The sequence below is a fragment of the Protopterus annectens genome, chromosome 2.part1 (assembly GCF_019279795.1).
Source record: "Protopterus annectens isolate FY-2018-M chromosome 2.part1, PAN1.0, whole genome shotgun sequence".
NCBI classification, from domain to species: Eukaryota; Metazoa; Chordata; order Ceratodontiformes; family Protopteridae; genus Protopterus; species Protopterus annectens.
Window position 1 is genome coordinate 1,723,852,101 of NC_056729.1, and position 27,133 is coordinate 1,723,879,233.

General features: G+C 44.1%; 1 protein-coding gene across 1 annotated transcript in view; it reads left to right on the top strand.

Moving 5' to 3' along the window:
• HP1BP3 (heterochromatin protein 1 binding protein 3) overlaps positions 1 to 27,133 on the top strand; it is a 290,037-nt gene that overhangs the window by 166,899 nt on the left and 96,005 nt on the right. Inside the window, exons 7-10 of the mRNA XM_044063174.1 lie at positions 1,022 to 1,173; positions 11,668 to 11,758; positions 15,507 to 15,669; positions 23,650 to 23,761. Coding sequence (XP_043919109.1) covers positions 1,022 to 1,173; positions 11,668 to 11,758; positions 15,507 to 15,669; positions 23,650 to 23,761 — 518 coding nt within the window. The remainder of the gene's footprint in view (positions 1 to 1,021; positions 1,174 to 11,667; positions 11,759 to 15,506; positions 15,670 to 23,649; positions 23,762 to 27,133) is intronic.

A 27,133-nucleotide genomic window follows, 5' to 3' on the forward strand; every position in this document is an offset into this window, starting at 1 on the left:
GAAAACCAATTCCACAGAGTACAAGACTGCACTCAAGGGCTGTATCTACCTGTACAGCCTTTCTCAGAGTTTGCCACTGCAGTCTTGCAAGGACTTATGAGCTGGTCCATCTAAATTCCTCCTCCCTTCCTTAGCTTTGGGAATCTTCCCAAATGTGATGACTGCAACAGTGAAACACTAGAACATAGTACAGTTGATTATACTTAACATAAATGTAGATGTTGGAGTGTTTTCACTGTTGCAGTCCTGGTTACCCTCCTTCCAGCCCCCAGACTTCTTTTGGCTATACCTCTTCTCTCCTTTGCTATGCTTAAAAGCTTTTTGGTTTATTTGCTTATTTGTTGGAGGTATAACCTTGCATATTTATATTTAATTGCTTCCCATTGTGGGGGGCATTTGACATCTGGGGCAAGAAACTGATGTATTGGCGTCTGCTGCATGCTTTTATACCCCGACTATCTGACATGCTGGAAGATGACTGCAACCAACGCAGGAACCAAGACTTTGATATTCAGGCTGACTTGAGGGCTACTGCAAGCAGTTAACCCAAATGTGATGACTGCAACAGTGAGTACACTAACATCTGCATTTATGGTAAGTGTACACAACTGTACTTTTAGTATGTCATTGTTATTGGATGCATGGTCATGGTGTATACAGTCTTTCACATGCAAGCCTTTGCTGCGCAATATTAGATTAGTCGGGAGGCCACCTTTCCTTTCTCCACCTGTGCCTTCTAACACTTGGCCTCCCTTCTAACAGGAGTTAATCTGGGCTGCAGTCAGCTTTCATTTCTTAGTCCATCTCTTGACATTTTGTATGTTTTAGAAGACTTCATACATTATAAGAAAAAGTACAACTAACTTGATGACTAAACAAAATCTGAATTGTGCAATTTACTGAAGACCGACTTAATTTCCTGTAATGTCAGTATTGTGGCAAATCTGTATGGTTGTCCAGAAACTCAGTGCTGTTCTCTCTTTTCTCCCTGCCTTCACTGCCATCCTGGTTTGTGTATCAGAAAAAAGGTGCTGTTGTACAGGAACAGCCTGAAAAATTGGAGGATGCCCTTCCTTTGGTATTCACTCGTCTTTGTGAACCGAAAGAAGCATCGTATGGACTCATTAAGAAATATGTTGCCCAGCATTATCCTAAACTCTGTGTGGATGCCAGGTAAGATGTGCACTGTATTACTTAGGTGGCCGGGGTGCTTAGTTTTACAGGTGCTTCTGGTTTAAGAATTGTATAATGCTGTCTGTGTATGCTCATATGCTCTGTTTAGCTACGTATTAGTTGTGCTTTTTTAATGTATTTTTTAAAATATATACTCCTTTGTAAACTAAATTGTCGTTCTTATTTTTATAAATCTGTATAGTTAACAATATTGTGTGCTTTGACTGCTGTTGTAGTTGGGAGTAGGTAGTCTATCGTGTCTTAATATGCTAAGAGACCAAATGCTGGAAATGGATTTCAGAGTGCAGGTTAGCTCATCTTGCTCTTCTTTTTTTTTTGTTTGTTTTTCTCCTTTATTTTACCCTAATGTTCCTCTTCTACCTCCCAAATTACTGCCAAAAGTACATTGCTTTATCACCAGCGAATGTTTTTTATGTATTTTTCCTTGCTACATTTACTTGTGTAACGTTTGACATGTTTGATAACTGGGGAGATTCCTGTTAACTGAAGGCAGCTCAGTTACTGTCCGAGTTGTAATGATATGCACGTGACTGCTGTTTTGAGTAGTGAACCCTGCACCCAAGCAACTCTCAAAGGGTAGTATATTATTGAGTGGCTACCGACCAGAGAGGAGATTGTTTCTTCAGCTGCAGCAGTGGGTCTTGGTAGTGTCTAGAAGGCTGGGTTTGGTTGTGTAGTTGTTGGCTGGGCATTACTGTGAGACAGAATGGTAGCAGGTTGGCTTTGAGGTCTGAAGTGCCATGGTGGTGAGGTGCCTCTGCACCTTGTGCTGTCTTCTAACTTTACTTGTCAATCCTTATAGGGTTTGATGGATGTAATTACTTCATATCACTGATTTTGTTGATACTTATTGCTGTAAGATGTGTTGCTAAATTATTTTGTGAGCAGTGGAGCTGTTGTCTCTCACCCCCACTGAAAGGGGGTAATATTCCTATTCAGACTTTCCCTGGTAAATATAAGTAAATGAGGAGAACAGTATAGAGGGTGGCCTAATGGTTAAGGTGTTAGCCTTACAAACACAAGGTGCAGGGTTTGAGTCTCACAAGGAATAACTGACTAGGCTTAAAATGGCTCCCAAGGGCAGTTAGCTTAGTACTAAACTATGAACCAATGAAGATGTGTTGAGGATGGGAAGGGGAGGAAGCTGAAACGTGTAGAAAGTTGGACAAGCAATTTGTTGTGTTTATAGGGCTGAATGGAGAAGCCTCTGAAGAGGAGCTGTGTGAACATTGCATAGATTCTGTTGGAGCTTTATTTGCTTTGTGGTAGAGACATGTAGTTTGGAATCAAGATTGCCTTTGTTTCTACCATACTGGAAAGAGATACTGCAGTGTTTTTGCTTTCTTGTTAATAAGGAATGTTCTTGCCATTAATTTGCCACCTGATGGAAAAATGCAATCCTCCAAGTACATTTACATGATTGTACTCTGATTATCCTTGTAACGATAATTCTCTTTCATTCCTTACGTATGTGCATCTGTTTCAAGCTTGAAACCGAGCCGGCCATTGTCCAAGCTTGCGTCCGCTTCAAACTCCCAAGCTAAACTCTTACCCACAATTCCCCTCTCCCTGTTGCCCCAGATTTCATTTGCTGCGTTAATCCGATCGTGTTAAGCTACTTCTCTTGAGCCAAGTACAGTAAATTGTTTAATTGCTTTACAAATTACTTTCCTGTCAAAAGTTGATATTTTATTCTCTTGCCCTATCGCATCTAGCGTTCATAATTTCCTTAGATTTTTTCTGTCCTTTACTTACCCTTTTTGCCACAAGGTAATTTCTCCTTAACATCGTTGGTAATTCCTTTCCTTTTTCATACCTTTGGTTACTCTCTTGTACCATTGTTGGTACTTTTCTATTAATTTAATATGGCAGATAAAAAAGGTAGTCTGGGATTTAAGCGGTGTTCTGATTGTGGACACCAACTGCCTACTTCTGATGCACACTCTTTGTGTGTTTATTGTTTGGGAGCTTCCCATTTATCTGTTGAACCTCCTTGTACTGTTTGTGAGAGATTTTCTAATAGAACTTTGTTAGAAAGGAAAAACAAGCTGATAATGAAGGGACTTCTAAAATCTCCCTTTTCAGAGGCTATTTCTGGGTCAGAGGTCTCAACCCCTCCTAAAGCCCATAAGAAAAAATGTTTCTACCAATTCTAAATCTTTGCCTTCGTCCCCAGCTGGGGTTTCTCAACAACCAAAATCTAAAAAGGCTAAAATTTCGTTTCTGGAGCTCTGTCAGCCCCAGGGCTTTCATTGCCCAGACCTTCGGGACAGAGGCCTGCTCCATTAGTGATTCCGGCTTCGTCCTCTCCTGCAGCTTTATACATATCGGCACAGAGGGGCTCCTCTGTTCAGACCTTCACCACTGTATCGACACCGTTCAGTTGGCGCATACCTTGACTGCGTCTGCTCGGAGATCTTCCTCTGAGCAGAGGCTTTTATTACTGACTCCAGTTTTGGCACTGATCCCTGTGTTGGTGCAGACAGTTACATTGGCACAGATGATTTCGGTGCAGACTAAGTTCATTCTTTCTCAGCACCATTCTCTGTGCAATCAGATGAGAAGGGCACAGAGTCTGCCACTTTTGTGGACAGGCCTGTTTCTCCCTCGGTCTCTGTGAGGTACAGTAGAAGTATGTCTGAACATGTTTCGTCTTGTGGACTCTGCATTTTTGGCCAGAGGTATTCCACCCCCCACTCCCCCGGAACTGTCCTTCCTTGGGAGGTGATCACCCATCTCCAAAGACACCTTCTTATTTTCCTCCTTCATTGCCTTTGAAGTCCGTGGATATAGTACCGTTTTCCCCTTCTGCGGTTCCCTTTATGGATCTCGTTAAGGAACCGCAGTTGCCTTCATGGCAGGTAAGTTTTGCTACTACCCAGGATGTCCGCTGCGATGCACGCATAGCTTGCTGCTCCACAGCCATCCAGGGACTCCCAAGTCTGCAGGCTGAGCCACTTAGGGGAGGAGTGCCCCCCCCCCTGTCCTTGACTTACACTCCTCAGGGTGGACCAGCCTTCCAACTGATGGAGAAGGCTTTCGTTGCTGCTGGCAATACCGGACTGTCTATATCTCTGCCCTCTGGTACACTGGTTTCACAAGTCGCATCCAGTGGACAAGAGTGCAAGGGCCTCAGGAATCCTCTCTCCCGTTGTTTTCCCCAGCTTCTCCCGCTTAGGTCTACCGGAAAAGTTTGTGTAAGAGGAAGCACGTGGAGAGGAGTCTCTTACCGGAGATACAGATGTCGATGAGGGGGGTAATGATCCCCTCTATCACCATCAGAGGTATCCTTTCAGGATATCCTTGAAATCCTGAAACAGAGGTGACTGGCAGCTCTGTAATCCGACCCCTTTGGAATCTGTTCCTGTAGGCTTTTCGCACCCGGCCCCCTACCTCCTGGGTTACTCCATCTGCCGATGAATTTGTCAAGTTCATCGTGCAGTGTGCTTGTAAGGCCCCTGATACTGCTGAAGCTATTCCGCAGAGGCTTTGAGATTGTCCCTTCTTGCTTCAGATCCCTATTGGTCCAAAGGTTTTCTTGTAGATGCTTTGGTGGCGGCCGCAACAAAAAAGGATCTGGCAGAAGAAGAAAGCCAGACTGTCCATCTGCCTAACAGAGTCCTGGGCCCTGGACAGAATAGGGAAGCGCAGTTTTGCTTCAGCGACTTCTGTTATCAGATCCCTGAATTATATAGCACATGTTTTAGCAGACTTAAAATGGATCTCGTTTCTGAGCTCTCTGAAACCTTGGCTGGTGCACTGTCTGAGGTCCGTGACACAGTGGCCTCTCAGCTGGCCACCATTGAGTCTATATCTAACTCCTCTATGCGATTTTGATATCTTGTGTATCAGGAGGAGCAGCTAAAGCATCTGGTTCGGTTGCGGTTTTGAGATGACACGCCTGGTTGCGCACTTGTGCAACTTCGCAGAACCTTTTAAGTCTTCCTTTCTTAATGCCCCCATTGAGCCCTCCTCGTTTGGGCCCAAAGTTAAAAGCGCACTGGCCAGATGTGAAGAAGTTAAGACCCTTTCCGCCATAGGTGTCTGTTATTCTTACCCTCAATGTGCTTTCTCCCGAAACCAAAAGAGTGGGAAGATATGGTTCAAGAAATCTCAGGGTCTTTTCTGTGACACACAGGCAGAGTTGTCCACCAGAGGCAGAGGGGGGGAACTCACAGGGAAGACTCTCCTTTCAGGGCAGAGAGGGACCGCGTAACCGGGGTTCCAAGGATTCTTTTCCTGGTCAATCCTACCAGCGCTCCTGAAGAGTGGCCCAACTCCTTTCTTCTGGAGGTGGTTAGGGGATGTTTCTCCTTGTACCCTTCTGCATGGCTAACCATCACCACAGATTCTTGGGTACAAAGGATCATAACCAGAGGTTATATCCCCATCGATCTTTGTCCCGTCCCTTCAAAAAATCTTCCCGGCGTTCCACCCAGTTAAAGGGAAGAAGCACTAGAGATAGAAAAGCTGCTAGGAAAGAGTCATCCAAATAGTCCCTCCAGACCAGATAGGATCCGGATTCTACTCCAGAGTAGAGACCAATTTTGGATCTCAGTGTATTGAACAAGTTTGTGAGTACAAAAATTCCGGATGGTCACTATACAGTCTCCTCCTGTATTTGGAAAAAGACTATTGGATGTGCTCTCTAGATCTTCAAGATGCATACTACCACATAAGGTGGACAGGCCAAGATTTCTGCGCTTCCGTGCGAGAGCCAGTCACTACCAGTTCAGAGTACTGCCCTTCAGACTGTCTACAGACCCCAGTGTGTTCACAAAGTGCATGGCAGGTGTCACAGCTCACTTGCGACTTCAAGGATTCCAGGTGTTTCCGTACCTAGACGACTGGCTCATTTCCTCCCCCACCAGACATCTACTTGGAAAAAGCTCTGGCATACTCTCGCTCCTTGCTACCTCAAAGGCTAGGCATAACCATAAACTGGCAGAAATCCAATCTCAGCCCATCTGTCACCAGAATTCATAGGGGTCATCTTGGACACAAAAACTGCAGAGCGGCTATTCCAGAGCACAGAATTTCAAGGATTTAGCAACATCTATTTCCAATCCTTTCAAAAGAAAAATCCACAGCTCACTCTGTTCTACAGCTGTTAGGTTCCATGGCAGCCTCCATCACCATTATTCCCCTGGCCAGGTTTCACATGAGGCTTCTACAATGGCTGCTGCTCACCCAATGGTATCCTTTTCAGCATCCCTTTTCAGCCATGATTCGAGTAACCCACAGGTGCAAACCGGATTTAAATTGGATGACCATCTCTCTCAATGGTCTTGCCTCTTTTCCCTCACAGCAAACCAATGCCACAGTGACCACGGACACCTCCCTGATGGGGTGGGGTTATGTCAGGGACAAACAGTCAGTCACTTGGTCCCAACCGGAGGCCCATTCGCATGCAAGTGTTCTAGAGCTGAGGGCGGTGCTTCTGGTGTTGCAAGCATTACATCCCCTGCTGCCGTCGGGGACAATTGTGATTCAATCAGACAACATGGCGGTGGTCTGATGCATCAACAAGGTGGAACCAAATCTTACCCCCTTTGTCGAGAGGCTATGAGAATATGGCATTGGGCGATGGCTACCAACAATTTTCTTCTAGTAACGCATATTCTTGGGAGTTCCAATGTGATAGACTCAGCAGGTGCATTCTTCAACCTCACGAGCGGTCCCAGAATCCCTTGATAGCGATGGAGATCTTCGACCGCTGGGGCCGTCCTTGCTGCGACCTCTTTGCATCCCCGACTAACTACAAATGCAGCAACTACTTCACCCTGATTCCTCTTCCGGGACAGTCACCTAGGGACGCTCTAGTTGACGATTTGGCCCTCTGTTTTTTCTCTGCGCATTTCCACCCTTTCCTCTCATTACCCAGTTTCTGAAGAAAGCCTGGTGGTTTTAGAGCAAGGTTATCCTCGTAGCACCATCTTGGCCACGACAGATTTGGTTCCCATTCCTTTGGCCTCACCTACTAGATTGACTATGGATCCTCCCATCCAATCCCGGAGTTGATCCTCCCACCCACAGAACCTGATTCATCCCAACCTGAACAGCCTGAAGCTCACAGCTTGGCTACTCCAATTCCCTTGATTGCCAGGCAGAATGATCTTTCTTTTCCAGCACGTGATATTCTCATTGCTTCTCAAGTCCTCCACTAGAATTATTTATCTGAGCAAGTGGAAAAGTTTTACCTGTTGGCTGAAAGATAAACAAGTAGACCCCTTTTCAGCACCATTGTCGATAATACTAGACTATCTGGCTGACCTGTTTCAATCGGGTCTGTCGGCCTCTACCATTAGAGTTCATTTGGCTGCAATTTCTAATTTTCGTGAGGGTGTCCAAGATTCTTCTCATGTCCCATAAATTGTGCAAGACCTTCATAAAAGCTGTGGATCATCTGAAGCCACCTTTTTAGAGAACCTACTCAACCATGGGACTTATTAGCTCTACAAGCTCTGACAATGGCACCTTTTGAATCAGCCTCTTATTGCAACTTCAAGTATATCATGGAAAACCTTGTTTTTGGTCGCTATTACTTCTGCCAGATGTATTTCTGAACTTCAAGCTTTATGTATCAAGAGTCCATACTTGAGTTTTCATAAAGATAGTGTCTCTCAGAACTAATCTGTCAATTCTGCCTAAAGTGATCTTTGAAATGTCCATTAATCAAGCTATTGAATTGCCAGTTTTCTTTCCCAACCACATTCAAACAGAGGAGAGTATTGCCTACATACCCTAGATATCCACAGGCAAATCCGTTTACTTAAACAGGACTAAACCCTTTCTTAAATCTGACCAGTTATTTTTGGCCTTTTGTGGACCTAGATTTGGATCTGCTGTTGCTAAGGTCACATTAGCTAGATGGTTGAAGGACTGTGTGACATTTATTTACGCACAACGTAACATCTTGTTGCCTACTACCATGAAAGCTCATTCATGGTCAAATCTGTACGTACAGCACACCTTAACTTGGCAAAGGCCTTTGACACAATCACACACTGGAATTACCGATTTAACTTAACAAACTGAATGTACACTATCAAAGCGAGAGTCAGCAGAACTGTCACCAGCAGGGTGCCACAAGGGTTAGTGCTGTGGCCCCCTACTTTTTGGTATATACTTGTTAGAAGTTCAAGCCAAAACTAAGGTGCTGTGACTTGACACAAGTTTCCGGACGATTGCAAGCTGGGTGCAATTACTGAATTCATAAATGTCTATACTTCAGGAGTGTCGTGCCCAGACCAACAGCTGGTGTCTTAGTCATGGTCTCAAACTGAATGCAAAGAAATGCATAGTCATTCCCACCAGTAAAAACAATGTCCCTTCACACGATTAAATTAACAATGCCCTATGTAACCATAAAGTGGTAAGAGATATGGGATCTTAAGTAGACTACGACCTTAACTTTGGCCACCATGTGTCTACTGTAGTAAGGAAGGCTTTATATGTAGTATACTTTATTAGTAAATGCATCACCTCTAGAACAAAGGAGGCTATGACCCCTCTATACTAGTCACTAATCAGGCCAGTAATGGAGTATAATGCCCCTTTTGGCATGTACCATACAAAGCACCTGCAGCAATTGGAGAGACCTCACAGATTTCTAACTATGATGAAGGGACTCCAGCACATGCCTTACACACAGACTGAAGTTCCTGTTGCTAGTCTTTGTATCGTATAGACTTCTTGGGGAAAACTTGTGCTTGGTTTACAGAGCAGTCTCTGACCCAAATCTAATTAATTGGTGCACATAAGTCAAACAGGACTAGAGCTAGTCATTCTGTGGACCCAAATATGGCCTGTGCTGGAGGGACAGATTAGTCTCTCATGGCTGCTGTCTTTGTAATAGTCTGCCAATTGATGTGAAGCAGACTACCTGTATGAAGTTGAAAAAGAACCTGGACGAGTGGATGGGGCACTAAGTTCTTATTGAGGATAATACCCACAACTCTCTTGGACATGGGCAGTTATTACTAAATACAGTCCTGGGTATTGACTTAAGTATCTATGGTATTACATTGGGATGAAACAGCTAGGCTTGAAGTGACCTACAAGTCAGTAGCTTAGTAACCACCTATAAGTATATTTACGTGACTGTACTCTGTGTATATTTATAGATTGAATGTCATTGTTGCAGTGATGTGGGACGGTGGGCTGGAGCTCCTGCAGCAGGACTAAGTACAATACAGCACAGATGTATTGGGAAGTTCCTGGGTTTGCAGGATACAAGTACAATACAGCACAGAGATGTACTGGGAAGTTCTGGGTTTGCAGGATATAAGTACAGTACAGCACAGAGATGTACTGGGAAGTTCTGGGTTTGCAGGATATAAGTACAGTACAGCACAGATGTACTGGGAAGTTCCTGGGTTTGCAGGATATAAGTACAGTACAGCACAGATGTACTGGGAAGTTCCTGGGTTTGCAGGATACAAGTACAGCACAGAGATGTACTGGGAAGTTCTGGGTTTGCAGGATACAAGTACATTACAGCACAGAGATGTACTGGGAAGTTCTGGGTTTGCAGGATGTAAGTACAGTACAGCACAGAGATGTACTGGGAAGTTCTTGGGTTTGCAGGATATAAGTACAACACAGCACAGAGATGTACTGGGAAGTTCTTGGGTTTGCAGGATATAAGTACAGTACAGAGATGTACTGGGAAGTTCTGGGTTTGCAGGATGTAAGTACAGCACAGATGTACTGGGAAGTTCCTGGGTTTGCAGGATATAAGTACAGTACAGCACAGAGATGTACTGGGAAGTTCTGGGTTTGCAGGATGTAAGTACAGTACAGCACAGATGTACTGGGAAGTTCTGGGTTTGCAGGATATAAGTACAATACAGCACAGAGATGTACTGGGAAGTTCTGGGTTTGCAGGATATAAGTACATTACAGCACAGAGATGTACTGGGAAGTTCTGGGTTTGCAGGATGTAAGTACAGCACAGATGTACTGGGAAGTTCCTGGGTTTGCAGGATATAAGTACAGTACAGCACAGATGTACTGGGAAGTTCCTGGGTTTGCAGGATACAAGTATAGTACAGCACAGATGTACTGGGAAGTTCTGGGTTTGCAGGATACAAGTACAGTACAGCACAGATGTACTGGGAAGTTCTGGGTTTGCAGGATATAAGTACATTACAGTACAGAGATGTACTGGGAAGTTCTGGGTTTGCAGGATGTAAGTACAGTACAGCACAGAGATGTACTGGGAAGTTCTTGGGTTTGCTGTTCCTTTTTTCTATTGACTAGTATAAAATAACTATGCAAAGTGAAACCAGTTGAGCAGCCAACATTTTACATTGCTGGGAAAGGTAACTGTAGGATAACATTTGTACACTGATGTGGGTTCATAGTTAATTACTAGGCATGTGGTCCAGGATATCCGTAGAGAGCCTACCCCAAATTCCCAACTGCCCAAGTCAATGTCACACCATAGAGAAGCAACTGTGGAAGGGTTTCAACCCCGTACCCATGGCACAGGAAGGAAGCTGCTCATGTTGACTTCAGTCCTGTGCCAACTGCTTGACTACTCATTTCCATGATGTACAATGACTTCAACATAAACAAGTTTGTCCAGCACTTATTGCACCGTATGTAGTCTGAGCACCAGACATTAGATATGTCCCTCTGTGCAGTTTCCACCCTGCCTGCTTCAGCTGCCAGCAAACAATCGGTGAACAAATGTCACATTTTCAAATGATCATTGTGCGTTTATTTGTAGGGATACTGGTCCTATTAAGTCCCCCTCCAGTAGTTACAAGTGCAGGACTAATGGAAAGTGGGCATATTAGCACTGCTCATCCACTGAGTGCTTCTTTAAGGCACTCCAGTGGAGCACATCACATATTACAGTAGAAAGTCTTCTGGTGAATAGAACAAACACATGGCTACATGCGGTATTAAGCAGATGAGAAACAAGATTGTATTCTGCAAGGGGTTTATTATGGTTAAGGTAAAGTCTCTGACATCAAGTACAGGGTTGGAGTCTGAGGAAAATTGGCTAGGCTTAATGTGGCCCACAAGGGGCATCTAACCTTGCACGTAATTTGAGAGAAATGCACATTACAGAACATCATGGCTTGTGTGATCATTTGAGGAAATTTTATTTGAATTGTTCTGCTTTTTTAGTAAGTGTTAATTTTGTCATTGTGTATTTTCCTTTATCCATACAAAACGATGAGGGGTTATTTTAGGTAAAGGAAGTAACCTTTCCTTGGAATTTACCAGCTTTTTTTTTAATTATCAACACCATCTCCAGCTTTGCAAGTGGCTAGGTATACTTTTGGTTCATTTTCAGGGTAGTCCTTCTGTACTTTGCTGATAAGGATTTTTCCTTTAATTTTGCTTTTCTCTACGAACCACTTTTGAACAAATAATGTTTTGCATTTAGTTTGCAAACCTTTGAACAACGTGGGAAATTTTTTTTGTATGGAATTACTATAAACTTATTTTTGTTAGACCACAGCTGCTGAAGAATGCCATACAACGAGCAGTCGAAAAGGGATATTTGGAACAGATCACGGGCAAAGGAGCAACTGGAACATTCCAGGTCAGTGTGGCTTATCTTAATAGTTGCTCCAGTTAAATGATGGTTGAGCTTCTGGCACTTTCTTCTTTGACATGACATTTGTTAATATTTCACATTGTTACTGTTTTTTTGGGGTGAGGATGGGATTGGAGGAGGCTGGAGACTCTCACTGACTGGGGCCAATAATGCTGTTGACTGTAGGTTGGCTTACAGCAAAAGCCTTACATTTTTGAGGGGTGGCAGTCTTGAAACCAGTGCTTTGTGGTGCTGGGGTTGCTTGACTATTAGAATAGATTGTCTGCTTAAGGTTTCCCGCAAGACTTTTGTAGGTGTGGACAGATTATAACTGCACTGCTGCGGTACAATTCATTGTACATGGGGAAATGGTCAGACAGGTGATAGTACTGACATATGATCTTTAGAGCAAGCTGGATATGACAGGCCTGTGACGGACACTGGCTTGATGAGATATAAGGGGAGTAGCCCAGAGTGTTGCTATCTTTAGTCTGCCCACCGCAAGAAATGGAGGAGTTTGCCCTAGGGGGTTGACATGGTTAAGGTGTTTACTTCAGATACAGGGTTTGATCTTCATCTTTGAGGGAAATTGGCTAAGCTTAATATGACCCATAAGGACAGCTAGTACTTAAGAAACTAAAGAGCCTCTGACTTGAGTTCTAAGTAACTGTAGTTTAGGTATTTTTTTTTCTTCTATTTAGTGTTGCTTTCATTTATTTAATTTGAATGTAGTTAAAGTCCTAAAATAAAAAAAAATAAAAGATTCATTTGACTTAAAGGCTACCAGTTGCAGTGTCTTGGTTGAGGAAAAATGCTTCATGTTGTCTGACTGACATTTGCTACAGATACTTTGCTCTACTTTTATTGATGTTTTTGGAGAATTTGTGGAAAATAGCTTCATGCTGTGGCATGGGATGTTCATGCCTTCCCTAGCTAGAAGTTGCCCCACTGGAGAGGATTGAAGAAAAAATCCGAGACTTGTAGATCTTGGGATAAGTCCAAAATAGAGGGTACTTAACCAAGTTTGTATTGCACTGCAAGTTACCTTTGAAACCTTGTCAGTCTTGCATAGCCTGCGGGTGCTGGCCTTGCAGTGGTTATTTCTGCCCTGTGCCATACTGCTTTGGTATTGGAATTCCTGTCTGGCCCTTTTGAAAGCAAAATACAAGCTTCCAGTTTCAGAATTCAGCCAGGCATCATGCAACTTTGTAAGTGTGCCTGTTGCAACTGGATGTTGGTTCCTGAGTTTCCACAGCGAATGAGATGTGCGAGGAGTGCCACCCCCAAACAAGAATCTCTGTAGTCTCCTTCCCATATGTTTTGTCTCCCCGTCTGTCTGGCATCAGCCTTGTGTAGCCTAAACCCATTAATGCCCTGTTTGTGAAAGAAAGGCCTGAGTGCCAAGCAAACATTGAAGTTGCTTTACCCTGGCCATCTGTAGAGCATCAGTCTGCATTGCAGCTAGTTGCCCATCAGATGTCCCAACAGACTCAAATGCAATCTTAGATTAGTGTCTAGATGTGAGTTTGGCTTGAGTTGTTGGACCCTTCCTTGTGCTTACAGTTGCACTAACGTCTACGTAGCAGACACCTGCCCTACTGGTACCTGCCTTTACCAAATGCAGGAAATTCTCTAAGGAATTTAAGGACTTTCAGCCAGCAGTTTCTGTAACCTTTGTTATGGTCTGTCAGGTTAAATGGAGGGTAGAACCTTTCCCTGCAGGGGCTTGTCCAGCCGTGTTGTGGTGGAATCGGCAGCCTGTTTGGTCCAGATTCCACTCACCCTTGACCACTTGGAGTTATGACTGGGACCCCAGTGTTCCTCTAATTTGTAGGAATTCTGTCTCCTGCTGTGTCATTGAGACTAGTGAGGAAGCACTTTCTGCTGGGGAATCAAGTTGATGTCCAACTCCAAAATATGGTACGCAAGGCTTCCTATCCTTGTGCCCATTATGTTCCACTGTATTGGTGATTTGCGTTCTGAAATTTTCAGATCTTGGTCCATTTGATACTACCTTTGGACCCCTAGTAGTGATGTACGTAGAATTCGCATCCACTGTTTTTGTGCAGCCATGTAGCGTTCACAAGATTAGTTGCAGTATAGTATTTTACAGTGCTGTGCGCTGTATAATATGTTTGCAATCCAGTTCTGTGTTAGTAAAGAAGCTTTTTTAATATATGTAAGCGTTAATCACTGCTGCATTCTTGTCGGTGCTGTTTAATGTTTTACTTGGTCACTGGTCTGTTTTTGTACATGTATTTTGTTTGCTCGTTTGGCTGTAAAGGGTCCGCGGGCTGTTTCACTTGCCTGCGTAACACTGTGTAAATAAAACTTCATGCTCTTGTTTCTGTGGATTTGTTTAACAAGTTGAACTTACTGTGGCGAATACCATGAGCCATCACATCCCCACTGGGGGTTATTAATTTGGTGGGCCAGGTGGCTCCCGCAGGATCTAGAGTAAGGCAGTCCATCCTAGTCTGCCAAGCCACCCCTCACAGCGTCTGTGCTGCTAGTGAAACTCTCTGCTTCACAGAGGTAGACTTGAGTTTTTTTATCTAAAAAATTTCAGAACATTCAAGTTGAAGTCCTGTGTCCATTGCAGTCCTGAACATGGATGCCTAGTTGCGCATCTTTGTCCTTAAGGGCCGCAGGCAATATTTAGAAGCCAGTCGTTGCCAGTTTACTTTTCATACTTGGACTGTCCACTGCACTGTCCACTGCACAAGTGATGGTCACCAGTTGTTTAGCGGTAGTGCTTGCTCACAGTATTCCTGGATCGTGCTGAAAAGGGTGTTTAGTGGGCTTACCAAATTTGTGTAAAATTTAAAATAAAAGAAATGGAAGGATTCCCCAAAAAACGTTTGAGTGGCAGTCCCCAGCCTTTAGAATAAGTGCTGATATTCCTGACATTAGGAAGAGCCACTGTGGTGGACATAATGGGTTCCAGCCTCTCCATACCTTGTCAGTTACATTGGAGCTCCCCTCGGTCCATGACCACAGATTATCTTATGCTTAGACTATGGTAGCATTATCACTGAAGCCAATCCAACAAGGCAGCTAACTGTCAAACAGTTTCACTTGATCTGAAGAAAATGCCCGACCCAGCATTCACACCTTCTCTAAGTAGTACATGCTATATGTAGTTGAGTCTACAAGCAGAATTGTGGCTCTTTAGGGTTTGCCTTGTCTCTAGTCTTTGGCGGTGAGTCCCTCGAAATTGTCCATTTGTAGCATGCTTCCTATGTTACAATTCAAATGCAGCATTTGCTATGTATGGTGAACTGTTGAGTGCAGTGTGCTGTAGCCATAGATGTCTAAATGACGGTATCGTTGTTGCAGTAGCGTTTCTGGCACATTTGATGGTGAACTTTTGCTCCAGAAAAGAGCAAAAGATTGCATTGTTGCCTTTTCAGATTAGAATCCAGTTACGGTCTGTGATGTAGAGGGGGAGACGGACTGTGCTCTTGGGACAGCAGACTGCTCTAAATTACAGTTCAGGCTAGGAAGAGCAGATAATCACCTATGACGGTCCTTGCAGGAGTTCTGATGAATCAGTTTTCCTTTAATTTGGACTGCCTGGTAGTTTAGCACGGGATTAAGGTTGGGGCCCGCTAATGTGTTTTTCTACAGTTCCTATTTTCATTGTCGTTCTCAGCAGTGTAGTAAGTGCCAGGAGGTACTTTCTATCCTGCACTGTAAACGAGCACAAAAAGGTATAAATCTTTTTGTTTTTTCTTTTCTTTCCAATTTGTAGCTTAAAAAAAAGTCAGGAGATAAGTACTTGCTGAGTGGTGGTCCCTATGAAGATGCCATTCTGAGTGCGATTACTGCCATGAATGAACCAAAAACCTGCTCAACTACTCTGCTTAAGAAGTACGTGCTGGACAAGTATCCATCCTCTAACTCCAGGCTTCAAGGTGAGGACGTTTTGTGGACATGAATTTTTTTCCCTCCCTTCTCTACTTGTTCAACCATAGGTGCTCCACTGAAGACTATAGTTCTTTTAACTTGCTTATCTCTTACCTAAGTGGTATTTTGTGAAGTTTGTCTGCTTTTAATGAACTTTTCCTGAAACTGTTGTCTACTGATTTTTCTTGTAGCAGGTGCTGAGAACTGAATTTTCTTTAAGCTGTAACTTGCTTGATTCACATTTTCTTTATCTGTACAGTTTTCAGCAGTTAATCGTTTTAATGAATTTCCTTTAATCATTCCATAGTTTTATTTTCCCTGCATCCTGGTGCCCTAATGTGTGTGGTACTGTGTGTGTGGTGGTACTGTGTGTGTGGTGGTACTGTGTGTGTGGTGGTACTGTGTGTGTGGTGGTACTGTGTGTGTGGTACTGTGTGTGTGGTACTGTGTGTGTGGTACTGTGTGTGTGTGGTACTGTGTGTGTGTGGTACTGTGTGTGTGTGGTACTGTGTGTGTGTGGTACTGGGGTTGTGGTGTGTGTGTGTGTATGTGTGGGTGTGTGTGTACTGGGGTGTGTTTGTGTGAGTGTGTGTGTGGTACTGTGGTTGTGGTGTGTGTGTGTGTGTGTGTGTGTGGTACTGGGGTTGTGGTGTGTGTGTGTGTGTGTGTGTGTGTGTGGTACTGGGGTTGTGGTGTGTGTGTGTGTGTGTGTGTGTGTGGTACTGGGGTTGTGGTGTGTGTGTGTGTGTGTGTGTGTGTGTGTGGTACTGGGGTTGTGGTGTGTGTGTGTGTGTGTGTGGTACTGGGGTTGTGGTGTGTGTGTGTGTGTGTGGTACTGGGGTTGTGGTGTGTGTGTGGTACTGGGGTTGTGGTGTGTGTGTGTGTGTGTGGTACTGGGGTTGTGGTGTGTGTGTGTGTGGTACTGGGGTTGTGGTGTGTGTGTGTGTGTGTGTGTGGTACTGGGGTTGTGGTGTGTGTGTGTGTGTGTGTGTGTGGTACTGGGGTTGTGGTGTGTGTGTGTGTGTGTGTGTGGTACTGGGGTTGTGGTGTGTGTGTGTGTGTGTGGTACTGGGGTTGTGGTGTGTGTGTGTGTGGTACTGTGTGTGTGGTACTGTGGTGTGTGTGGTACTGGGGTTGTGGTGTGTGTGTGTGTGGTACTGGGGTTGTGGTGTGTGTGTGTGTGTGTGGTACTGGGGTTGTGGTGTGTGTGTGTGTGTGTGTGTGTGTGTGTGTGTGTGTGTGTGTGGTACTGGGGTTGTGGTGTGTGTGTGTGTGTGTGGTACTGGGGTTGTGGTGTGTGTGTGTGTGTGTGGTACTGGGGTTGTGGTGTGTGTGTGTGTGTGTGGTACTGGGGTTGTGGTGTGTGTGTGTGTGGGTTGTGGTCTGTGTGTGTGTGTGTGTGGTACTGGGGTTGTGGTGTGTGTGTGTGTGTGTGTGTGTGTGTGTGTGGTACTGGGGTTGTGGTGTGTGTGTGTGTGTGTGTGGTACTGGGGTTGTGGTGTGTGTGTGTGGTACTGGGGTTGTGGTGTGTGTGGTACTGGGGTTGTGGTGTGTGTGTGTGTGTGGTACTGGGGTTGTGGTGTGTGTGTGTGTGGTACTGGGGTTGTGGTGTGTGTGTGTGGTACTGGGGTTGTGGTGTGTGTGTGTGTGTGTGGTACTGGGGTTGTGGTGTGTGTGTGTGGTACTGGGGTTGTGGTGTGTGTGTGTGGTACTGGGGTTGTGGTGTGTGTGTGTGTGTGTGTGGTACTGGGGTTGTGGTGTGTGTGTGTGTGTGTGTGGTACTGGGGTTGTGGTGTGTGTGTGTGTGTGTGTGGTACTGGGGTTGTGGTGTGTGTGTGTGTGTGTGGTACTGGGGTTGTGGTGTGTGTGTGTGTGTGTGTGGTACTGGGGTTGTGGTGTGTGTGTGTGTGTGTGTGTGTGTGTGGTACTGGGGTTGTGGTGTGTGTGTGTGTGTGTGTGTGTGTGTGTGTGTGTGGTACTGGGGTTGTGGTGTGTGTGTGTGTGTGGTACTGGGGTTGTGGTGTGTGTGTGTGTGTGTGGTACTGGGGTTGTGGTGTGTGTGTGTGTGTGTGGTACTGGGGTTGTGGTGTGTGTGTGTGTGTGTGTGGTACTGGGGTTGTGGTGTGTGTGTGTGTGTGTGTGTGGTACTGGGGTTGTGGTGTGTGTGTGTGTGTGTGTGTGTGTGTGTGGTACTGGGGTTGTGGTGTGTGTGTGTGTGTGGTACTGGGGTTGTGGTGTGTGTGTGTGTGTGTGGTACTGGGGTTGTGGTGTGTGTGTGTGTGTGGTACTGGGGTTGTGGTGTGTGTGTGTGTGGTACTGGGGTTGTGGTGTGTGTGTGTGGTACTGTGGTTGTGGTGTGTGTGTGTGTGGTACTGGGGTTGTGGTGTGTGTGTGTGTGTGTGTGTGTGTGTGTGTGTGTGTGTGGTACTGGGGTTGTGGTGTGTGTGTGTGTGTGTGTGGTACTGGGGTTGTGGTGTGTGTGTGTGTGTGTGTGGTACTGGGGTTGTGGTGTGTGTGTGTGTGTGGTACTGGGGTTGTGGTGTGTGTGTGTGTGTGGTACTGGGGTTGTGGTGTGTGTGTGTGTGTGGTGTGTGTGTGTGTGTGTGTGTGTGTGTGGTACTGGGGTTGTGGTGTGTGTGTGTGTGTGTGGTACTGGGGTTGTGGTGTGTGTGTGTGTGTGGTACTGGGGTTGTGGTGTGTGTGTGTGTGTGGTACTGGGGTTGTGGTGTGTGTGTGTGGTACTGGGGTTGTGGTGGGTGGTGGCCACCACAGAACTGCATACCTGTTGAATTAGGTGAATTGACAGGTGTGCATATTTCAGGTGATTAAAACAGTTGCTGTCTTTTGCAGGCATACTGGCTTTTAACATTTGATTGCATTTTTGTGGCTCCTGTAGCTTCGGAACAGGTATGGAATTTTTAATATTCTTAGGGTTACACTTTTCAGCTACAGTCCTCATCCCATGGAAGAGTAAAGTTAAAAGTAAATTTAATTCAGACCTTGCACTTCTGTTTTACAGAATAAAAAAAAAATAAAAAGTAGCAATCCTTTGCTATATTTTAACAGATTATTTTGTGAGCCACAGACCTTAGCAATAAACAGTGGGACTTGCTATGTATAAGAGGTGGAATGCTGAGATTAGGTTGCAGACAAAAGCCCGTAACTTACAGCAGTTATAGCTACAGTAGTCGCTGCTGAAGAAAGCTGAATTTGGCTTCTATATAGAAGCCGAAAGGTGCTGCACTCCATTCCAGTCAAGAAGATAAAAGTTAAAGTAAGACAAGCCATGTACAAAACACTTCTGTGCTGTAGACAGTGTCTTCACAACACTAGGCATAACTTCAGGCGCAAGGTGTTAAGGGGCACAGTCGCTAGATCACTGCAGCTGCTGGGGAAGGTCAAAAGATATTAAGTTACCAATGCTGTGTACAGCATGGAAGCGTGTTTTGTACTTGGGGCTGTTTCAGTTTTATTTTCTTGATCAGTTGAGTGAATCATCTTTCATCTTTTGTGCAGGAGCTGAATTTTGTTCAGTGCCTGCTGTACCTGTGGCCGCTGTGTTACTGGCAATTTGTCTGACCTTACCACAGTATTCCATAAAAGGTTACTTCATGTCACACTAATTACACACCCATTAGTGTACTCATATTCTGCAAGTTAATGAAAAGCATGGCCATAGATCTCTTATGGAAAGGGTAGACGAGACCTGTTGCTCAGCAAAGTATGTTCATGAATGGAAGATCCTGCTTTCTGATCTTTGACCAGGCAACTGCTACCATTTGTAACTTTGGATTTAGCAAAATTTTATATTCCTATTTTAAGGTTTAGTTTATAATCTGAAACTTGAATTCATTGCTGTACTGTTAACAGGATCAAAAAATGGGTAAACTAGGGTTGGGAGGGTGGCCTAATGGTTAAGGTGTTTGCCTTACAAATACAGCGTGCAGGGTTTGAGTCTCTCAATGGATAATTGGCTAGGCTTAAAATGGCTCACAAGGGCAGTTAGCGTAGTACTAATCTATGAACCTACAGTGATTAAGGGACAGTACTTGGTGATGGTTGAACCTGAGCAACCTACCAGTTCTACCTGTCTTCAGGAGTAAGAGGACACTTGGATTGGAATCTTGAGTTAGAATTCCCTGTTACCATCTGCTAAAAAGCATGCTGGGCAAGTTCAAGAACCACATGACCAGTTGTCTTCAAGTGGTCATTTATTTTGAGGCCGTAAGAAGATGCAGGCTGGGTTAGTTCTGGACATGCTATGAGGAGAGGGCAGGATCCTGGACCACTTAGGGGAAAGTGGGGGCCTCCACTGCATTGCCATTTTGGGCTGTTTTGTTTCAGTTTGATTTTATTCTGAATGTGATCCCTGGCATCCCGAGTTTTTCAGGGTTGACCTGCGAGTATTGTGTGGTTAAACAGTAGGTAAATTGTAGGTGGAAGAAATTGGTCTGTTCCTTGGTTACAGGAAAGCTGTTCGTTAACAGCTTGGAGTCTTGCAGCTAGATTCTCTACCATAGTCTCAAGGACGTGATCTGCTTGAATTGTAGCCACTGCCTGCTGACTTAAATACTGATTTTGGATGCAGTTGGATGGTTTGGATTTTCATTTTTTGATCCTACCTCAGGAAAAAAATTGAAAGAACTAGACGGTAGAATGTTTAACATTTGTCATCCAATAATTCCAGATACGGTAGGGAGTGGGACCCTCTTTAAGCAGTGACATTTCTACAGAAAACTGAGCACAGAATAGTTCAAACAGAAGAAGGTTTGAGAGAAAGTGGGAGTGAAGTGTTCTCGTGGTGGAAGGCTATGGAGTCTGAGGGGAGAGAAGTCTCTGCCTCCTTAGGAATGTTCAGACAGCTCCATTGCATCTCCACCTTCCCACCTCTTGAGGGGTGGCAGTGTCACCGTTAAAGGGGGAATTGATTCAACCTGATGTCCAACATGGACAAAGGGCGTTCAGTTTTAAAACTTTACAGGTTTGTGTTCAGAGCAATTTTAGTCTTAACAGGTATCCTCAGGTGCATTCAGACCAAATGCATCTAACACTGGAGGTGCTGGAACTCTCTCTGTGGCACAGTGAAAACATTCTGTGGGAAGAACAGTGACATGGGTTTTACCACACTCTTCTTCCTAGTCCTTTGAAGGATGAGCCCTGGAGACTAATGGACTTCCCCATGCTGGTTTGTTTGTGGCAATAACTGAACTCCGTGTCCACCTTTACATTTTTAATGATGGAGACTGTCCTTATCCAAATTTGCTTAACTGACTGCAGTCCCTCTTAATGGAAGAGAGGTAGATCCATGAATATGGCCATAGTTCGTCTGATCTGCATTGTTAAAGGTTTTCCTGCTTATTCTGGTGGATGTGGTAGTAAAGTTTTGTCATAAGGAGTGTGTCCAATTGAAGCCCTTATAATTTTGGACCAGAGATGCTGTATTAACTGGGGGAAGGGGGGATCCTGCAGTACACATTTTCTGTCAGTGCTGATGGTACCAGTAAGATGGGCTTCATATGATAACCCAGTAGTACCTCTGTGTGATAACTGCAGTCTGACCCTGTGCACCAGCTGTTTCCACTAATGTCCATTCTCAATGGAGTTTACATGGTGGGACTTACAGGTAGAACTGAAGGCAAACCTGTTTTTTTACAATGAAAGTGTCTTTACCACCTCTGAGTTGGGTGAGAACTACCTTTCTCTGTTTATGGTTTGAGAAGCAAGATGGTCTTTTTTGAGGAAATCCAACGCATTTTGTACTTGAAGGTTGGCTCCCAGACAATACTGTAATGTGTACATTAATTGAAGCAAGGGTGATTTACTCTAGCCATGTGTTCAGACTGACCATGTAGGTGTGGCAATTCAAGCAGATGTTTGCCTCCAGGCTTTTTGCATAGTCTGTCCAGAACATGGTGGCACGTGAGCTGAAAAAGTGCAACATCTGAAATTCTTTAGCTGGGTCTTCTGTGATCTGGTCCATTACATGCAAGTGGGAGCTGCTTTGGAAAGATTTTCATCTGTTACCAGCAGTGGTTTTGTCGCAGTTTGTCATACAGAAAAGCTCAATCACTTTAGTTTTAAAATGTTTAGCACAAGAACTTTGACAAAGTTGAAACGGTTGTGCCTGGACAAAGTTGAAATGGTTGTGCCATACATGGGGAGCCATTGACAAAAATAACCAGAGATCATCTGCACGCAGTCAGTATTAGTAGCAGCTGGCTGTCATTCCACACCTTCTCAAAGCTTCGTAAGTAAGTGGTTGCATCCAGAGCTGGGTGGGATTAATTTCTGCTGTCAGTCTAGTCAGGGATAGGCAACCTAGTTCAATGCTGTGGGGAATAATCCTATTGAAAAGGCCTGTAACTGAATAATGCAGTAAACCTGGTATACCTGTGTTAGGAGCTTAAGTGTAGATGTTAGACTAAGCTTATTTTTGCAGTCCTTGTGTTCTGCCATCCCCTCTCACTCGTCTTGGTTGTCCTGAGGTTGGAGTGTGCACCCTATACTACCTTCCCCCTTTTTCTCTCAACCAGTTGTCCTCCCTGGACTTTGCATAAGTCCTAGGGATGGATATCTGGACCTCAGGAGTGGGCTTCCTTGTAAGAGAGACTCCTATTTTTTTTTCTGCCTTGGTGACCAGAGTACTGGTTTGGGGATGGTCTCCTTTGTTTAAACAGAGCACAAAAGGGCTAAATGTGGTATTTGTTGAAGCCTTCCTTATGACCATTGACACCTTGCCATCTGAGCTGTGGATTCATCATCACTAAAGGAGAGTCCAGCTGTGAAGGTTGGGCTGACCATTTGGCTGCCTGCGACTGGAAAATCTCATTGGTGATGGTCTTGGCAGTGAATAGTATAAAGAAAACTTTACCTTTATGGTATGTTTGTAGTACAACTTTTTCTTGGCTTTGGGGAAGCCCTGTTAATGAACTTATCAAGCATGAGACTTCACCTGGAGTAGCCTCCAGATTATTCAGAGGTGCACTAACAAGCAATCTTTGGCATCTAACCTCCCTTCTCTCCTCCAAACCTCCCAAACTAGACTCTTTTTCTCAGTCCTTGTTGCTAGACTGTGGGAATCTCTCCCTTTTATTAAAGATCATTCCTCTTTCCCCATTTTCCAGTCAGAAATATAAGCATATTTCAAGGCTTTCCAGAATGCATCTGCTGTCTCTGGTCATAAGTTTGAATCTTTTCATTCTCTGGTTTCCCCTGCATTCCTTGTTCAGACTGTACTTTTGGGATTCAGCATGCCAACTCTTGTTTCCACTTTGTAGATAAATGCATGCGTAGATTGTGTTGTCATTTACTTTGTTTACTTTTATCTACTGCCGTTATGGCCTCAAGCCAACTGGCATTCACTGTCTGTTTTATATAAAATATATGCAATAATGTATGTGTACCAACTGAATGACTAAATGCCCCCCCCCCTGGCCTGAGACTGAAGTTATCCCAGTGGGATCTGTGCTCTACCATGGTAAACAAATTCAGAATAAAACTACTAAAATCTGTAAAACTGTGCTTAAAGGCAAGGAAACTGGAACTGAGGTCAAGAGCGCACTTATCTGAGAGATTGCCGAATGTGTTTTTGAGGGAGAGCTTCCTTGCCACACAACGTTTGGAAAATCTCCATTTTTGATTAGTGGAGAAGATAGCCAAACCAAATTACCTTTGAAGGAGGGTTTTCGTTTTCTGTTTTGTTAAGACTGCTCTGTTTTTTTAATACCCCCTTAGTGGAAGAATTTGGAAGGGCATTGGTTTAACATTATCACTTTAGATCTTGACTTGTTAATACATCGCATAATGTTTGAGTATTTTGTGAATACGTTTGGTAAAGGAAATTACTGAATAGTAAAACTGCATACTTGTTGCTGTGACATCCATATATAGCCTTGTTTACGGTTTTGTCCGTTAGTGTGCTTCTGCCATTCCTTTCTTATAAGTTGCACGATTAAAAATCGGAATGCATTTTTTCCCCCTTTCCTTAGTACACTTTCTAAAGCGAATTCTGAGGAAGTGTGAAAAGAACGGCTGGATGGAGCAGATCTCTGGGAAGGGCTTCAGCGGTACCTTCATGCTGTGCTTCCCCTATTACCCAAGGTGAGTCTTAACACTGCTGCTGTGGGTCATTTTGCAGCTAAATTCTGATTTCTGCTTTGTCTCATCAGTTGTACTGGACTTTAGCCAAGAGACACAGTCTGGTGTCTGTTTTGAAGTAAGCTAGTTCATCGGAAAGCTGTTTTAATGTACCTTACACTGAGATTATTTTGGGGTAATTGTATTAGCTGCGCATAATCTGTTTGTTTTGTATTCCTGCGTTTTATGCTACTTTATGCTACTTTCCGTTAAACCCCTACCAGTTCGCATTGCTGTATTTTGCTGGTATTTCAGTACTGGACATAAGTTTGTGGTTAAAAACTGCTTCTGCACAACTGACAAAAAAACTACTTCTGCACAACTGACAAGTGTCTTGTGTTAGGTTTACAGGACTGTTTGGTCATTGCAGAAGTAGCTTCAGTCCACCATTAAACCCCAACCAGTTGCGGCAGTTAATTTTTATATACACATGCTTTGCTAGTTACCTTTTCATTATAATACTTAAAAGAATCCCGTCTCACTGTAGAAGGTTAATGTAGGGGAATACCATTGTGTGGGAAGGTGAAAAGATTCCTTGTACTGGATATGCCTGGAACGAGTGATTTACCATGTATTCTCAGGATTGATGTGTACTACTGTGAAATCAACAACTGAAACTTTATAAACTACATCTCACATTGCAGCTGTATTTCTCAGCTACGCAAGGTGCTCTGAAAACGTTTTCAGAGTTGTACTGCAGTACAATACCAATTAAAAAAAAAACTGTCTTGCCAGTGCTCTCACTCCCTAGTTTATTCCGTCAGCCCTGACATGCCAATGAAAGGAGTCGTTCTCCACATTATAAAAACTGCGATCGTGCAGCTCCAGACAAATTAGTCTCTGCACTACTGCCTGCCAAATGAAATGAAAAAGAAAAGTTAACCTTACCCAATGAAAATTATGCTTTTCACATCACATTTCTCAGTCCTGCATGAATGGTAAAATAGCGCCGAAACACAGCATCGCTAAGACATGGTAGGAAAAGTACCCATTTTATTTATATTTATGCATGTAACAGCTAGCATTGTACTGCTAACTGCACAGCAAGAAATGACCCTTAGCCATGTTGATAATTATACCTCAGTCTGTAGTAATATGATCACAAAGGGGATCATGTTGATGAACAAACTGCTGTCAATTTGACATACAGAAGGTTTTAGTGCACACTGCAGTGTTTAGGATAATTTTTTTTCATCTTACCTTTAAGCATCCCTGTGACTAGCTCTTGCTTTAAAAACTGCTGGAAAGCACTAGAAAGTCTTAAACTGATACAAGCATTCAACTCTCCTCATTAATAATGAGAAATTATTTGTAGGCACTAAACAGCCTATAATTGCAAAGTACCTTGCTAAGGAAAGGGAAAATAGCTCTTGTACTTCACACAAAAAAAAAAAAAAAAAAAAACAGGCATGTCCAAGGGTTAGCTTCTGGTGATTTCTCCTGCCCACCTGGTGAATCTGGGCATACTGGGGCAATGCAGCAATTGCCTCGTGTACACAGACAATCCTACCACCCAACACTACAGCGTGCAAGAGATGCACTTGTGTAGCCAAACTGGAAGCAAAGCTCTCCACCCAAGATTGTGCTAGACGGTCAAGAGAAGGTGATCACCCGTACTACACCTCAAGCAACACACAGCCCTTCTAAACCAACACATAGCAACACTAAACCCACATGCCTAGTATGAACCTATACTAACCTTGAAAAAGGGCATAGCAAAATTAATTTAAAATGGGTGACGAAAGCCAAACACACTCTGGCTAGGCTTATAAATGCCCTAGGGCAGATAGCCTAGTATGAACCTATACATATGTGGAGGCCCTTAACAGTAACCTGCCCACAAGGACCTCCAAAGCTGAAACACAAACTAACAATCACAACCAAAGTGTTGCATAGCTCACACCAGTGTGCCATCTAGTAGCAGCCCCTAAGGCAGGACAACGTACCCAGCATTTCAGTCATAGTTGACTGTATAGTCAGGCACACTGATGTCCCACTCACCAGGCTGAACAAGGAGAAAATTAATCTGTTGCCTGTCTGGTGCCAAGATCCACCAGATAACGCATGCTCTCAAGTCACTCCACAACAAGTACAAGTATGACTCATTGTCCATGTTGGAGTGAATGACTTCAGACCTACATCCCTGGACTACATGGAGAGACATGGAAGAGCTCTCTGTTCATGTGACCCAGGCAGGTATGACCCTAGCCCTGAGTAGCATCCTGCCTTTGCCCAGAATGATACCACAGTATAAGGACAAAATGATTTACTTCAATTGCCTAAGCTTCTGGTGTCATTCAAAGGGGAACAAGTATCTGTCTGCCTGGGGCGACATGATCGACAGACCATGATGCTTTTCCAGAGATGGTCTGCACCTGTTGCCCTGGGATTCAGGTTACTGGCTAAGGCTCTTGCCACCCCTATAGTGCCTTTTTTAGACAAAGTTCAAAGGACAGAGCCACCACTGTAACTGGTACAAGCATGCAAAATATGAAGGTAATGCTACTCCATGCTAGAAGTATATAAACCTCAAAATGTACTCTCTCGAGGCACTCCTAAAAATGGAGAACATTGATATCTGTGCAGTAACTGAGACCTGGTTCAAGGCTCCAGAGACCACCCCTGCAATACAGGCTACACCCTTTACCACACTTTTCAGCCACCAAACCCAGACCGAAATACTAAAGGTGGAGTGTCCATATTCACAAAGGACATTCACACCACCAGGCTAGCTGCCCAACACAATGCGTCTGAAATTCTCCAGGTGCAACTAACACTAGGTAAGACTGCAATCCAAATTGTAGCTTGCTACAGATCCCTCACCATGCCCAAAGATTCTCACTACACCTTTCTTAAACATACTGGAAAATATTAAGGTACAACCAAACACCCGAATACTAGGTGATTTCAACTACCCTGCCATTAATTGGGAAAACTACTCTTGTACCAACACCTTGGCCCAACGGTTCTTGGAAATCATAAATTCCAATGCCCTGGATCAACTAATCCTTAGTCCCACCAGGGGCTCCAACATCCTAGACATGGTCATTACCAACATGGGAAATCTATGCTCCACACCTTTGGTCACCCCCTCGTTGGTCAGGTCTGACCATAAGCTAATCACCCTTGACATCCACATCCCACTCCCACCCCCAGTAAGGAAACCTCCGTAAAAAAAACTTCAAAGCCCAACTTCATGCTATTCAAGTCAGAAGTGACACTTCATGACACCCATGCAGACGGGAACTGTAAGTCTGACTGAATCCTACACTAAGGCACTGTACGAGCACATCCAGTCATGCATTAATCGTACCATCCCCAGTAGAACCAAGACGC